The following is a 16,793-nucleotide window of genomic DNA, read 5'->3' as shown; positions in this document are numbered from 1 at the left end:
GTACTGGAGTGGGGTGCCATTGCCTTCTCCGTTGCTTACCATTGTTTAAAAATAATACATATCCATATTCAAAGTCCATCTCTAAGATACTCTTTTTTTCTCACTGCCAACACATCTTATGTATGTATTCCTGAGCATCCTTGAAGTAAGGGAAAGAAAGAAACCATGTAATCCTGGCTACATTGAACATTCTTTACCATTTTCTAGTCTTTCCTAACACTGAGAGAGACAGATGACATTTCCATTAATGGAAAGGGAAGCATTTGGATGGTTCAAAATTAGACACAAAGGTTTTCAGCTAAAGGTCTCATGTGTTTCAGAGGCTTGCACAATGTTTGGGGCAGCTCTTATTTCATTCAATAAGATCGATTTTATAAAAGGGCATGCAATTTAGAAAACCAAGAGTGTTCACCTTTCATTTTCTCGAGAAAACCCACAATTACCAGCTTCTTTACTCCAGCCCCTGGAATACATCTACGCCCACCAAGTTCTCCTTCCACACTATAGTCCCCAGTTACTCCAGGTTGTTTGAGGGTGAAGAGAGTGGACTTTCTCATCTGGCAGTGTCTGCTCAGCTGGAAGGCAAAAAAGACAAGCAAAGGTTCTTTGTTACCCAGGAGAGCTCAGCAGACCAGAAATAACTAGAGCTTTAGCCACTCATGGTCCAAAGAAATGTGGGTGACAGAGAGAGGAAGCTCTGCCAAACTGCCCCCTCTGACTGCCTGGGCCTCGGGGGTGCTGCAGACCGTACATCCAGGGACATGGGATCATTTGCATTTGATCTAGAGCCTGGGCCTGAAGAAGCTGACCACTGTGATCTCTACACCATTAGCAGAGAGTGTTGCTTCCAAACAGACTCAAAGTCAGCAGCCAACTATGCACCTTTTCCCCCTTGTTGGAAAGATCATCATATTAAAGCATACAAAAGCATCAAACTTACCCTGAATGGACAAAGCTGGCAAGACCGTTAAGTTGAACCATCCCTAGGACATTATGACAGACAGACAAACTTAAACCCTTTCAATGTCCATCACCAACATGTTTTAATAAAGATGAACGTACACATTTGGCTTCCTCGAAATGTTCACTTCAAGCAGACATCTCCAAGCAGAAGGTCAGCCTTCTCTGGCCTTTGATGGGATCTGTAAGCTTCCGCCCTCCTTCCCTAGGTTTCTGCCTCATGATAGGGAAAAGGCTCATAGAAACCAAACCCCGGCATGGATGTCGTCTGCTGAGAACAGCATCTGCCCTTCCTCTGGAGGCCAACCCCCAAACCTGGTTGACCTCCTTGCTCTTTCTTTGGAAATGCACATTTCATACATCTGGGATTCCCATTCCTCCTCTGCACAGCGTCTCTGCCATGTGGTCCATCACCGGAACCCAAGGAGTTGCCTCTATGGAAAGACCAAGCCAGCCCTTGACTGCAGGGGTGGCAGAGAATCCAGGGAGGAAGGGATCCTGGTCCCCTGACCCTGATGGGAGTGGGTGGTTGGGGGAGCCTCTTTCTGCTTCCCTAGTCACATACCACACTCAACTCCCAAATGCTGAAACCTGACTTAACTGTTTTCTTGCCCCAAGAGTCACCAGTCAGCCCGACTGAGGAGGCGGCCAGAAAAGAAGCCCCCCGGAGTGGCCTTTTCTACTTCCGAAGGGGAGGCCCCTGCTTCAGCTGTGGGCTTGGTTCTCACTTCTGTTTCACCTCCACCCCCAATTCCTGGAGGTAACAACTCTCTGAGGTTGTCATCTGGTGCAAGCCTAGCTGTTCTAGTGGTCACATTTGGATCCCCTGGAATCAGAGACAGTGACTCCAAGAAGGGGCCAGGTAGAAGCATGCAAGAGACTCAAGTTCAAATGCATGTCCATCTTCCAGAGTCTCTGCTACTCAAGCCCTGGGGATGCAAACTAAGGGGCCCTTTCCCCAGGAGCATTTCTCAGACCCAAGAAAAAGCTGCTCAGGCCACACCCAGGTCCCTTGCTTTCAAAGAAGAAAGCCTGGGGCTGGGGATGCAGGAGAAACCTAAGAACAGATTCAGTGGGTGGCTGGCACGTGTCATCTTACTGGACGGCAGATCCCACATGGGTCCGTCCGGGCCGGGACTGTATCTACAAAGATCTTTTGGTCGTTGTTCACCAAGGGTGTGACCGGCTGACTCTGGATGGTGTCCGGCTGACTACTGGTGTCACTGGGCACTCCTGAGGTGGCAGTTTTCCCATGCAGATCCATAGGTTATTAACAGACCTCCACACACACAGAGAACCTCCCAAAGCAAAGGCCTTCCCATTCCTGGGTGGATCTCGATGAATATGAGCAAACAGTCAAGACACAAAACCTTGTTGGTCTGGGTGGTACCCTTGGATGAGTTCTTGATGTGGGCAGTGACGATTGGTGCCCCCACTGGGCTCCACCAGCTCCTCATGCTCTACAGCCTCAAAGACCAGTGCAGCCCCCCATCGGTCACTACTCCTGAGAGCCCGAGTTCGACCTGGCGACACCTGTGCCGTGTGCCCCTCGGCCAACCATCTCCTGCCCCCATTCCCGGTGGCTGGACTCCTGCAGTCCGCGGCCTTTGGTCTCGATAGGCAAAAAGCAGGAGGCCAGGGCAGCCAGGAGGCAGCAGCCACTGTAAACGGCCAGCGTCAGGTACACGGATGATTCCAGCATCACCTGGGGGAGGGAGACACACGCTGGTGAGAGTGTCCCTAACGACACACAGGCACTGCCAATCATACAGATGATACTAGAATGCCAGGTCCTCCTGTGAGCCCTCTTTGTCACCGGACTCCCACGGAGTCCTCATGACAGCTTTATGAGGTACATACTCCAACCCCACTTTGCAGAAGGAAAAACTGAGGCTCAAAAAGGATTAAGGAACATACCCGAGTTCACACAAAGACCAAGGATGGGGCTGGGATTTGAACCCATATCCTATCAGACTCGAGAGTCTGGTTTTTTTTTTTTGGCCACACCAGGAGACATGTGGGATCTTAGTTCCCTGATGAGGGATCAAACCCATGCTCCTTGCATTGGAAGTGTGGAGTCTTAACCACCAGACCACCAGAGAAGTCCTTCAAGAGTCTGTTTATTTCCTCTCAAAACAGTACATCTGCTGGCTTCCTATCTTCATGACCCAGGCAAATCACGCAGCAGGCCTAAACCTCATTTCTTCAGCTGCCAAACGGGTAGGAGGGCAGAGGTCACCTCCCAGTGAGAAGATGCCTCACTTGGCACCACGCAGGCACTGGGCAAGCTGTCAACCAGTGCTAGTTACTAGTGTTCTACAATGTTCAAACACAACGGTATCGGGACAGAACAACTTGGCCAAAACACATATTAGGATTCTATTTACACAGAAGATTCAGAAGAGAAAAAATTCACGCAGACAGAATGCATACCAGTGGTTGCCAGGGGCTGGAGGGGCTGGAGCTGGGAAGTACTTGTTTAATGGATACGGAGGTTTATTTGGGGGCAAGGAAAATGCTTTGGAACTGGATCAAGGTGGTGGTTCCCGACATCATGAAAGTGCTACAGGCCAGTGAATCATTCACTTTCTTTTTAAAATTTTTTTTATTTGGCTGCACCACGTGGCTTGTGGTATCTTAGTTCCCCAACCAGAGATCGAACCTGGGCCCTGGCATTAGAAATGCCAAGTCCTTGGAGAAGGAAATGGCAACCCACTCCAGTATTCTTGCCTAGGAAATCTCATGGACAGCCGAGCCTGGCAGGCTGCAGTCCACAAAAAAAAAAAAAAAAGAAATGCCAAGTCCTCACCACAGGATTGACAAGGGAAGTCCTCAAATTAAAATGGTTAATTTGATGTTACGTGACTTTTACCTCAATTTTTAAAAATATTATTAAAAACTGGAAAAAAATGAATTGGATATTAAAAAAGCAAAAAGACTCCAATAAAATAAGACTCCCCCCAAATAGACAGAAATGCTTCAAGATACAAAGACCTGAAAAAAACTGCAAGGACATTGAATCATCCAAATCAGAAACTGGGAACTGGGACATTAGTTTCCCTCTAAGGCGTGGTGGCCTGTTTATTCTAATCCAAACTGTCCTTGGCCAAATCATCAGAAAGACCGGAGTTTGACTCCCAGCTCCTCTACCTCCCAGCTGTGTGACCTTGGACAAGTCCCGTGACTCTTCTGAGCCTCGGTTTCCTCATTTGCATACAATATGGCTGCTTTCGTAGGGCGATTGCTAACGCGAGATCAGGTCATGCACACACACCAAGGGCCAAGCAGAGGCTCAGCGTCTGGTAACGGCTTGCCACCACTGGCCTTGGTCACGCCCCCCCTCTGTATTTGGGGTGACACCTACCTGAGCAATGAACGGGGTGATGAGGGCGCCCACCCTCGCCATGCCGCTGCAGGTGCCCAGGCCCAGCGCTCGGGTCGCCGTGGGGTAGACCTGAAACACAGCCGCCCAAGTGGCTGCCTTGAGAAAATGCAGGCCCCTCCCTCCTCACTGGCTCAGGAATGGTGGAATTCACCCTATGGGCGGGCCTGAGTTAGGGTCAATCCTGCGAGGGCGGGGTGGGGAGTCTCACCCCAAAGGGGCCAGGAAACTCCACTAAGAAGGCAGGAAGCCAACCTGGCGGTGGGAACCTAGGAAGGGGTCCTCTCTGCCCTGCGTGCTGTGCATTTTCAGTCACTCAGTCACGTCTGACTCTTTGCGACCCCATGGACTGCAGCCCACCAGGCTCCTCTGTCCCAGGGATTTTCCAGGCAAGAATGCTGGAGTGAGTTGCCATTTCCTCCAGGGCATTTTTCCGACCCAGGGACTGAACCAGGGTCTCCTGAATTGGCAGGCAATTTCTTTACTGCTGAACCATCTGAGAAGCCTCTGCCCTGGGTGGTTATAGCTAAATAAATAAGTATGAAATTCCTATTTTTTTTTCCTATCATAGAGAATTTCAAGCACAGACTAAAGTAGAATGATGGAATCAATCATCTAGGACCAAGCACAGTGGCCTGTGTTGGGTTTTTTGTTTTTGCTTTTTAAAAATTTTTTGGCCACACTTCACAGCATGTGGGCTCTTAGTTCCCAGACCAGGGATCAAACCTGTGCCCCTGCACTTGAAGCACAGAGTCTTAACCCCTGGACTGCCAGGAAAGTCCTGCCTGTGTTAGTTTCAATCACATTCATTTCCTTTCCCTCCTAAATTACGATACGGCAAATCCTAGAGGGGATATAGTTTTATCCACTAGCTATTTCTGTATATGCCACTTTGAAGATTTTTCTTTTTCCTCGTAGAAAAAGACTGCGGACATCTCTGATGTCCATATTTGGTCTTCTCCAGTGTGTGATTTTTAATGGCTGCATAGAATTCTATCATTTGGATCAATCATCCTTCATTTAACTAATTCTTCCTTGGGCCTAGCCAGCTGGAATAGCTTAAGCTAGGAGTCAGCAAACTTTTTCTTAAAGGGACAGAGAGTAAATAATCTGAGCTCTGGGGGCCAGCTGGTCTCCAGCAACTACTCAGCTCCTATAACACAAAAGCAGTTGTGGACAACAGTACAGGAAGGGCTGTGGCTTGTTCTGACAATGCTTTATTAATGAACACTGACACATGAATTCCATATAATTTTCACATGTCAAGAAATATCGTTTTGATCTGGCATTCAACTGTTTAAAAACATAAAAACGACTCTTAACTCTTGGACTAGACAAGAACAGGCAGCAGGTTGGATATGGCCCGTAGTTTGCTGATCCCTGGTATTTGCCATTGTAGACGCCGGGCCTCCCAATCCCTGCAGGCCCAGCAGCCTTCTCCTGATTCCCTTCTGCGAGCCTCCAGTAATCAATCCACAAGCCTCTGATGAGGGGACACTAGGCCAGACGAGAGTCAAAGCGAAGGAGACCCAGGCCCTGTCCACAGGGAGCCTTAGTAGGAGTCTCCTTGGGGGACAGGCCATGTGGCAGGACTAAAAATACCAAAGCGGGGCACAGGCAGTGAGGGTAAAATGAAGTCAGGGGAGGGGGGATATCCTGGAGGGCTTCCTGGAGGAGGCAGGGTTGGTGCTGGGCCTGGAAGGTGGTGTGGAGGTATCAGGACTTAGGATGATGACTCAGAGTGAGGGCTCTGGAGAGCTGTGCAGACCTGAGCTGGGGGAGGGGGGTCCTTCTCTCAGCACAGCATCTGATACATACTCTTCTTTCCCTCCCTTTGCCCCTATCTAAAATAAGGTGAGATAAAATAAAATAAATATAAAACAAATAACCCATCATCCCTGAGTGTGGGAAAACGGACACGCTGTCACATGGAGTGTAAGTTCAGGCAATATTTTAGAGGGTGGTGTGCTTTTTCAGTCTTTCTCAAGGACAAATTTCAGTCAGAGGAGCCCAGGCTTCGTGTTTCTGGAAGTAGAGCTTCCCCCTCCATCTGCCCCCTCCCCACCACTGCTCCCAGACATCCCTTCCCACCCTCCTACCTCAGGTGTGTAAACGTAGGCTGCTTGGAAGCCTCCAGAAATAAATGCTCTTGCAATGAAGAGTAACAGGGTGAGCATAGTTCTAGGAAGAGGAAAAAAAAAAAAAAAAAGCAGATGAGCAAGTATTAACTTTTTTTTTTTTCTGACAGTTTCTTTCAGTAGTCTTCTCTGCCCAGGTAGAATTTACGCCCTAGGAATTGGCAAAGCCCACCTTACCCAACACACATTCAGGGAGGCATGCAGACACACACCCCAGTGGTCTCTCTGAAGGCCGGCTTTTATAAGTTTATCGTTCTCCAAAGTTCCAGGCTGAGATGGAAACATCAGTGGTGCCCAGGGTGGGGGTGAGGTTGGGGACAAGTGATATAAATCATCCAAAGTCCAGGTAGGACCTAGTGGGGACAGGAATTGAGCTAGGAACCAGCTGAACCAGAGATAGTAAACTTCTCTTCAGTATTTTGAGGACAATCCTGATCCCCAACCCCCTGTTCCACTGTTCCCACAATGTCTTTGAATATCAGCATTCCCAGATCTAATCTACATCTCCAGACTGTTCACAGATCTCTCATCTGCAGGTTGGTCTGGGGTCTTTCCAAGGTCAGCACAGGCCAGTTCTACCTTTGGAAGCTCTTGATAGATGGAAAAAATGGAGCAATGCAAAAGCAGATTATAAAACAGGACCTTGTAATAGTGCCATGGAACAAATGAACCCTTAAAACCCATATATGAATTAAACAGCTAAATGCATGCGCTCACTGGGAGATGATGTCAAACGTCTAAATGTGACGGTGACGGAGCAAACTTTGGACCAAAGTGCCCTCCTACCCTCACCTCCATCAGAGGCCCCAGCTTTAAGCAGGGGGCAGTTATGAGGCAGCCAACAGACTCAGTCCTAGTGAGGGGTTGGAGGGATCTTTCAGATGACCCCCAGAGGGTGTAATCCACAGCCCGCAGGTCCAAAGAGCCACTGACCACCGGCTGAGAAATAAGCCAGCTGGCCACAGAGAGCTGGTGCCATGACCTACCTTCCAACACAGATAAACAGCAGGAGGCTGCAAAAGGAGAAGACGACGAAACACAGGGCCATGGTCTTCTTGCGGCCCAGGCGGTCAATGATCCAGAGAGTCACCAGGACACCTGCAAGGGAGCAGGGTGCCAGGGAGGCGGCGTCCGACCCGGCCCCGCGACCCCCACCTCCCGGGCTGTACTCCCCTCCCCTCGAGAGCGGGCTAGGCCTCACGACCCACTTCTAACGACTAGAATATGGCCGAAGTGATGCAATGTCACTTCTCTTTTTTGAGCCAAAAAATTATATATGGGGAATTCGCTGGAGGCCTAGTGGTTAGGACTCGTGCTTTTGCTGTGGAGGGTGTGGGTTCAAACCCTGGCTGGGGAACTAAGATCCCACAAACCACATGGAATAGGCAGAAATTATTTTATATCAATATTTGATTATGATAAAAAGACTTACAAAAGTGTAAAAACAATCACTTAAAACTGTACTTTCCGTAAATGTCATTAATGTTCCTAGACGTCGACAGTCTGCTTTAAAACGCATTGAATTATTCAGAAACAAAAGTGATTCCTCCTGGGAAACTGAATGAGGGGTGGGAGGCGCTAGGGTAGTAGACTATGGTTTCATTATAATCCCTAGTACAATTGTTTTTTCCATGTGTGTGATTACTGTGATGAAATGCTTTAAAATAATGATATTTTAATAAAGCGAGAATGGCCTACAATTCAGAGTGCGTGTACAGGCACAATAAAAAGCTGGTGCTTAAAGTTTTTAAAAAATGCAGTGCATTATATGTCTCCAGTTCAGTTCAGTTCAGTTGCTCAGTCATGTCCAACTCTTTGCAACCCCATGGATGGCAGCATGCCAGGCTTTCCTGTCCATCAGCAACTCCCAGAGCCTACTCAAATTCATCACGTCGGTTATATGTCTCCTACAAAGTATATCTGTGAATCTTGGGCAGGGATTAAGATTATAGCTTTTTAAAATTAACTTTATGCCAGAAGTGACCTCCCTAGTGACAAGTGGACATATGTCCGTAAGACTGGTGTAGGACTGACAATCCCTGGTCGTCCAGTGGTTAGAATTCAGCACTTTTACTGCCATGGGCTCATGTTCAATCCCTGGTTGGGGAACTAAGATCCCACATCCCGTGAGGTGCAGCCAAAAAAAAAAAAAAGATGACGGAAAAAGATAGATCACCTTTGCTTTCTGTGACGCATACAGTAAAATGTCAGCCCCTTCACCATTCTTGACAACTTGTAGCTACGGTTTGAAAACAAATCCCCGGCTTTTTTTAGAAATGGGATTTGCTTCCAGCTGGCATGAGGTTACAGCCACGTTCCCAGGCTGCACTGTCCCAGCCCCACCCGGTGCAGGTCCCTCACCTGGGAACTCAGACAGGGTGGTCCACAGCAGGTCCATGTAGTCCTCCTCACTCAGGTACTCGCAGGCCAGGCTGCACTTTGCCTCTACTGCCTTCTTCCGGCTGGAAACTGGGAGGTGGAGAGAGAGAGAAAGAGGAAGAGGCACCCACAGTGTTGAATTGCGTCCTCCCATTCCCCATGTCTCGTTCCTTGGGTTACGATTCGGCTGGGATGCTGGGGAAGGTGCGCAGGCTCAGGACTCAGACCAACTCAGGGTGCCTCCCTCCCACCAGCAGTGTCAGAGCTCCATCTCTTTAAGCCCCAGCTTCCTGACAATCTGGGGGCTAATAAACCCTCAGGGGTAAAATGATTGAGAGGCTGGAAGCAGGCTGTGTATATGAATGTGCTTAGACCAGAACTGGGGCTTCCCAGGCAGCACAGTTGTAAAGAATCCACCTGCCAGTGCAGGAGATGTAGGAGATGTGGGTTCAATCCCTGGGTCGGGAAGATCCCCTGGAGGAGGAAATGGCAACCCCCTCCAGTATTCTTGCCTGAGAAATCCCGTGGGCAGGGGAGCCTGGCGGGCTGCAGTCCATGTTAGCACAGGGCACACAACTGAAGTGACTTAGCACACACCCTGGCTAATTTACTCACCTCTTTCAAGTCTTCCTTTAAATCCCACCTGCTCACTGAGGCCATCTTGACCACCCCGTTTAAAACTCTGAATAACCCATGGCCCCTTCCTCTGCCCCACACTCCTGACCTCCCTTACCTTGTGTGATTTTTTGCCCTCATGTCATCTGTCAGGAAATAGAGTGAAAGACTTCGAAATGGCATAGCATCCTGTCCTGTGAATCCTTACAGGTCACCTCACCGTTCACATTCTTAAGCTCTTTCACAACTCCACATGGTAGAATACTAACACTAATGCCAATGATTCTTGTCCACAAAAATGCAAGCTGCGTCTGGCAGTGATGCAATCGATTATAGGCCTCCACACACTGTGCTAACCTGGGAAGGGAGGGGCTGCAGAAACAAGGGAGGAGTCGTCAAGACACACTTGTGCAGCCTGGTTTCTCTCAAGGAATACACATCAGAACATCTTTTGAGTTCTGTAGGCACTAAGGTCCCCTCCCGGAAGGAGGGTGGCACCTCCAGACTGAGCACAAGATTCCTGGGACATCACCCAGTTACCTCAGTTCAGTTCAGTTCAGTTCATTTCAGTCGCTCAGTCGTGTCCGACTCTTTGCAACCCCATGAATCGCAGCACACCAGGCCTCCCTGTCCATCACAACTCCCGGAGTCCACTCAGACTCACGTCCATCGAGTCAGTGATGCCAGCCAGCCATCTCATCCTCTGTCGTCCCCTTCTCCTGCCCCCAATCCCTCCCAACATCAGAGTCTTTTCCAATGAGTCAACTCTTCGCATGAGGTGGCCAAAGTACTGGAGTTTCAGCTTTAGCATCATTCCTTCCAAAGAAATCCCAGGGCTGAGCTCCTTTAGAATGGACTGGTTGGATCTCCTTGCAGTCCAAGGGACTTTCAAGAGTCTTCTCCAACACCATAGTTCAAAAGCATCAATTCTTCGGCACTCAGCCTTCTTCACAGTCCAACTCTCACATCCATACATGACCACTGGAAAAACCATAGCCTTGACTAGACGGACCTTTGTTGGCAAAGTAATGTCTCTGCTTTTCAATATGCTATCTAGGTTAGTCATAACTTTCCTTCCAAGGAGTAAGCATCTTTTAATTTCATGGCTGCAGTCACCATCTGCAGTGATTTTGGAGCCCAGAAGAATAAAGTCTGACACTGTTTCCACTGTTTCCCCATCTATTTCCCATGAAGTGATAGGACCAGATGCCATGATCTTCATCTTCTGAATGTTGAGCTTTAAGCCAACTTTTTCACTCTCCACTTTCACTTTCATCAAGAGGCTTTTTAGATCCTCTTCACTTTCTGCCATAAGGGTGGTGTCATCTGAATATCTGAGGTTATTGATCTTTCTCCCGGCAATCTTGATTCCAGCTTGTGCTTCTTCCAGCCCAGTGTTTCTCATGATGTACTCTGCATATAAGTTAAATAAGCAGGGTGACAATATACAGCCTTGAGGTACTCCTTTTCCTATTTGGAACCAGTCTGTTGTTCCATGTCCAGTTCTAACTGTTGCTTCCTGACCTGCATATAGGTTTCTCAAGAGGCAGGTCAGATGGTCTGGTATTCCCATCTCTTTCAGAATTTTCCACAGTTTATTGTGATCCACACAGTCAAAGGCTTTGGCATAGTCAATAAAGCAGAAATAGATGTTTTTCTGGAACTCTCTTGCTTTTTCCATGATCCAGCGGATGTTGGCAATTTGGTCTCTGGTTCCTCTGCCTTTTCTAAAACCAGCTTGAACATCCGGAAGTTCATGGGTCATGTATTGCTGAAGCCTGTCTTGGAGAATTTTGAGCATTACTTTACTAGCGTATGAGATGAGTGCGATTGTGTGGTAGTTTGAGCATTCTTTGGCATTGCCTTTCTTTGGGACTGGAATGAAAACGGACCTTTTCCAGTCCTGTGGCCACTGTTGAGTTTTTCAAATTTGCTGGCATATTGAGTGCAGCACTTTCACAGCATCATCTTTCAGGATTTGAAATAGCTCAACTGGAATTCCATCACCTCTATTAGCTTTGTTCGTAGTGATGCTTTCTAAGGCCCACTTGACTTCACATTCCAGATGTCTGGCTCTAGGTGAGTGATCACACCATCGTGATTATCTTGGTCATGAAGATCTTTTTTGTACAGTTCTTCTGTGTATTCCTGCCATCTCTTCTTAATATCTTCTGCTTCTGTTAGCTCCATACCATATCTGTCCTTTATCAAGCCCATCTTTGCATGAAATGTTCCCTTGGTATCTCTAATTTTCTTGAAGAGATCTCTAGTCTTTCCCATTCTGTTGTTTTCCTCTATTTCTTTGCACTGATCGCTGAGGAAGGCTTTCTTATCTCTTCTTGCTTTTCTTTGGAACTCTGCATTCAGATGCTTATATCTTTCCTTTTCTCCTTTGCTTTTCACAGCTATTTGTAAGGCCTCCTCAGACAGCCATTTTGCTTTTTTGCATTTCTTTTCCATGGGGATGGTCCTGATCCCTGTCTCCTGTACAATGTCACGAACCTCCGTCCATAGTTCATCTGGCACTCTATCAGATCTAGTCCCTTAAATCTATTTCTCACTTCCACTGTATAATCATAAGGACAGAATGTGGTCCACTGGAGAAGGGAATGGCAAGCCACTTCAGTATTCTTGCCTTGAGAACCCCATGAACAGTATGAAAAGGCAAAATGATAGGATACTGAAAGAGGAACTCCCCAGGTCAGTAGGTGCCCAATATGCTACTGGAGATCAGTGGAGAAATAACTCCAGAAAGAATGAAGGGATGAAGCCAAAGCAAAAACAATACCCAGTTGTGGATGTGACTGTGATAGAAGCAAGGTCCGATGCTGTAAAGAGCAATACTGCATAGAAACCTGGAATGTTAGGTCCATGAATCAAGGCAAATTGTAAGTGGTCAAACAGGAGATGGCAAGAGTGAACATTGACGTTCTAGGAATCAGGGAACTAAAATGGAATAGAATGGGTGAATTTAACTCAGATGACCATTATATCTACTACTGTGCGCAGGAATCCCTTAGAAGGAATGGAGTAGCCCTCATGGTCTACAAAAGAGTCCAAAATGCAGTACTTGGATGCAATCTCAAAAACAACAGAATGATCTCTGTTCATTTCCAAGGCAAACCATTCAATATCACAGTAATCCAAGTCTATGCCCCAACCAGTAACGCTGAAGAAGCTGAAGTTGAATGGTTCTATGAAGACCTACAAGACCTTTTAGAACTAACACCCAAAAAAGATGTCCTTTTCATTATAGGGGACTGGAATGCAAAAGTAGGAAGTCAAGAAACACCTGAAGTAACAGGCAAATTTGGCCTTGGAATATGGAATGAAGCAGGGCAAAGACTAATAGAGTTTTGCCAAGAAAATGCACTGGTCATAGCAAACACCCTCTTCCAACAACACAAGAGAAGACTCTACACATGGACATCACCAGATGGTCAACACCGAAATCAGATTGATTATATTCTTTGCAGCCAAAGATGGAGAAGCTCTATACAGTCAACAAAAACAAGACCAGGAGCTGACTATGGTTCAGATCATGAACTCCTGGATACTGCCAAATTCAGACTGAAATTGAAGAAAGTAGGGAAAACCACTAGACCATTCAGGTGTGACCTAAATCAAACCCAGTTACCTTACCACCAACCAATCAGAAGAAAGCCACACAACCTGCAGCTCTCCTCCACCACCACCAAATTCTGCCTATAAAACCTCCCCCCAAACCATCGGGGAGTTCAGGATTTTTGAGCATGAGTCAACAACCCATTCTCCTTGCCTGGCCTTGCAACACACCTTTCTCTGCTCCAAACTCCAGCGATTTGGTTTGTTTGGCTTCACTGTGAGTCAGGCACATGAACTTGTATTCCATCACGGGCGCAAAGGATTTAGGCTTAAATCAATACTAAACCCCGAATTTATAACTGAACTGCTTCCTCAGGGCAATTCATTTAAGACTCTCTCACACTCCCCCAGCAAGATGGGACTCTGCTATCCCATTAATAATACCAATTCTCATACCAACAAACAAAACAATTAACTCAGATTAAGAACGCGTCATTTGAAAAAGATAACTGGACAAATCCTGCAAACAGACAAGAACTCCATCCCTTTGTCTCCCATCCTGAGTTCAAAGCCCAGACATCTATATATAGATTTTCCTTGTTATTCATTCCTCTTGTCCAGTGGGTCCCATCTCCAGCTCCACAATAGAATCACCTGGGGAGCTTTAAAAACCGACTCCGGCCTGGGCCACACCCCCAAAGATGCTGATTAAATTGCCCGAGGCATTGTTTAAATGGCATGGCCTTGTTTAAAAGCTCCCCCAGGTGATTCTGTTGTGCGGCCAGGATTGAGCTCCAACCTAGTTCTCAGACTTAACACACACACAGGATGGGTCCACAGGGTCACGGCCGTAACACTCAGGGATGGACTTCAGGGACCTCTTCAGGGGATGTAAGATAGGATTCTGCTCTAAGGTCATGTCTAGCATGATAAGATTGTCCAGGTTTCTACAGAAGATCTCAGAAACCACAACCCAGCTCTTTCATATTCAGATTTTGCAGAAACTTGCTTCCGGGAGTCTGTGCAAGGCCAGGCCCTGTGAGGGCAGGACCCGGGCTGGGAGTGTGTGTATGACCTTGTGTGTTGGGTGGAGGGTGTGAACTGCTAGAGGGCTGTGATACTCACTGCTACAGACATCTCCTGCTTGGAAGAGCTCGGTGGTGAGCAGGACTAATCCGTAGTAAGAAAACGCATTGGAAAACCTGCCAGGAAGCAAGCAAGAAGCATAAGAAATGATGGGAGAAATGCAAGCCCCCATTCCCATTCCATTGCGAAGGACTTCCACCTATAGCAGCAGAGACTAGGCTTTGGGCTCAGGCCATACTGGGCCTTTGGGGGTTTTCCTGGACTGCTTGAGCAAGAAGATGGCGGGTACAAAACATACTGATGGACTAAAAGGAAGTGATCCTGTGTCCTTTGAAAGATCAAGAAAATTGAATTATAGGGACTTCCCTGGCAGTCCAGTGGTTAAGATAAATGCAGGGGGCATGGGTTTGCTCCCTGATCAGGGGACTAAGATCCCACATGCTGCACAGCGCAGCCAAAAAAAAAAAAAAACACCAAAGAACTGAATTATATCACAAACAAGCCACCCCCAAGCTGTTCACTCAACTGGCAAAAGGAGGGGGGGAAAGATGGGGAAACCAAAATTTGGTAGAAAACAGTCATTTTGACAGATGTCAACAGACGTTAGAGCTTTTGGGTTGAGCTGAATAGGGAAGAGAAGGGAGATATATTTAATAATATAGGTATTCCCCACTTTCTGAAAGCTTGCTTCGCTATACGTCACTTTTACGAAATCTATATTAGTACCTGTTTTTGCTCACCGAAAGATATCCCAAGAGGATTTTCACTTTACAAAAAAAGGAGGGAAAGCAAAAATAGCATCCAGTGTTTATTTTATAGAGGCAACTCTCGCCCCAAGCAGCGACAGTGGCGCCACCAAGCTCCTTCCCCGAGAACTACGCTCAGCATCAGCATCAAGCTGCCATTAGCTTTTTAAAAAAATTACTTTACTGAAGTATAGTTGATTTACAATGTTGCATTAATTTCTGCTGTGCAGCCAAGTGATTCAGTTATACATAGAACTACACTCCTTTTCAGATTCAAGCTGAGAGAGCTTTCATTGGAACACTCTACTTTTGTAACATTTTAATTTACTTATTTTTAATTGAAGGATAATTGCTTCACAATATTGTGTTGGTTTCTGCCATATATCAACATGAATCAGCCTTAGGTATACACATGCTCCCTCCCTCTTAAACCTCCCTCCCGCCTCCCACCCGATCCCACCCCTCTAGGTGGTCACAGAGCCCCAGTTTGAACTCCCTGGGTCATACGGCCAATTCCCACTGGCCACCCATCTTACATACGGTAGCGTATATGTTTCCGTGTTCTCTCTCCATTCATCCCACCCACTCCTTCCCCAGTCTGTGTCCACAAGCCTATTCCCTATGTCTGCATCCCCACTGCTGCCCTACAAATAGGTTCATCAATACCGTCTTTCTAGATTCCGTGTATGCGCGTTAGTATATGATATTTGTTTTTCTTTTTCTGACTTACTTCACTCTGTATAATAGGTTCTAGGTTCATCTACCTCATTAAGGGAAAATAAAAGTCACTCAGTCATCTCCAGCTCTTTGCGACCCCATGGAATTCTCCAGGACAGAATACTGTTCCCTTCCCCAGGGGATCTTCTCAACCCAGGGATCGAACCCAGGTCTCCTGCATTATAGTCATTAGAACTGACTCAAATGTGGAATACTCTACTTTTGAATAGCAGGGGTGAGGAAACTACAGAGCTCTGTCTCTGTGTTCAACGGAATCACTTCACCAAGCATTTATTAAACACCTGCTCTGTGCCCAGTCAAGTATGGAGTCTGCAGACTTCATGGGCATTTCAGATCAGAATGATGCAGTTAAATTCCAACTGTCCCAGGAACCAGAGTACTCAAGTCTGTAGGGTCAGAATATCGTGTCCTATAGTATAGCTACGTGGGAGCTCAGTCATTATCAGAAGCCGATGATCAATGTCCTCGCCTTACAATATGTGCTCCCAAATGTGATTTCTATAGTATTCTAAAATTAGGCTGTAATCAATTGCTTAGGATTTAAGTAGTGTCCATCCAACAGAATCACATGCACTCAAAGATAGATACTCTCAATTCTGTTTCCCCACCTTTTAAAATATCCTGCCAGCTCCATACGTGGACTGGGCACACAGCAGGTGTTAAAGCCTTGGTGAGCTGATTCAGTTCTTGGCGGACATTAGGGCAGAGCTGGAACCTGGTGCTGTATATCATCAAAGCTTTCCCCCCACCCCCTGCTACACTCCACCCCTCTACTCCGCTGCAACTGCCCTTTTTGAGGACACTCCCCTGCTCATTAGCACCTCTGCTCAAAGGTGAATAGGAAAAGTGAGAACTGGTGAAAACAGGTCACAAAGCCTCACCCGGGCTAATTTTCTGCACTGTTAACGCTGTAGAAATTACACAGTTGGAAGAGTTGAGAGAATGGCTGAAATTTGACTAGCTGTGGGGTGAAAGGTGAGTACTCACTACAAATGCCCTCCAGTCAATGCCATGGTTGTTATTTAAGAAAAACTGGAACTAGATAAAAATTGAAAGTTCTGAGAATGCCCATGTTGATCAAATCAGGGGTTCCCAAAATATGGGCCCTGTGCTGGGTGGTACCCAAGGTAATATAAATGGAGAGTGGGCTGGATACAGCAAGAGTAATATAAATGGAGAGTGGAT

At 46.9% G+C, this 16,793-nt stretch overlaps 1 protein-coding gene across 1 annotated transcript in view; it reads right to left on the bottom strand.

Moving 5' to 3' along the window:
- Positions 1-1,018: 1,018 nt before the first annotated feature.
- The window catches only part of SVOP (SV2 related protein), a 73,150-nt gene continuing 57,375 nt past the window's right edge, over positions 1,019-16,793 (bottom strand). Inside the window, exons 11-16 of the mRNA XM_019977966.2 lie at positions 14,164-14,240; positions 8,842-8,949; positions 7,467-7,578; positions 6,442-6,523; positions 4,325-4,414; positions 1,019-2,665 (exon numbers count right to left, since the gene is read on the bottom strand). Of these exons, the coding sequence (XP_019833525.2) occupies positions 2,459-2,665; positions 4,325-4,414; positions 6,442-6,523; positions 7,467-7,578; positions 8,842-8,949; positions 14,164-14,240 (676 nt within the window). The 3' untranslated portion in view covers positions 1,019-2,458. The remainder of the gene's footprint in view (positions 2,666-4,324; positions 4,415-6,441; positions 6,524-7,466; positions 7,579-8,841; positions 8,950-14,163; positions 14,241-16,793) is intronic.

This window comes from Bos indicus, chromosome 17 (genome assembly GCF_029378745.1).
Source record: "Bos indicus isolate NIAB-ARS_2022 breed Sahiwal x Tharparkar chromosome 17, NIAB-ARS_B.indTharparkar_mat_pri_1.0, whole genome shotgun sequence".
NCBI lineage: Eukaryota > Metazoa > Chordata > Mammalia > Artiodactyla > Bovidae > Bos > Bos indicus.
The sequence above is the reverse complement of the archived record's forward strand: the minus strand, read 5'-3'. Positions and strand labels throughout refer to the sequence as shown.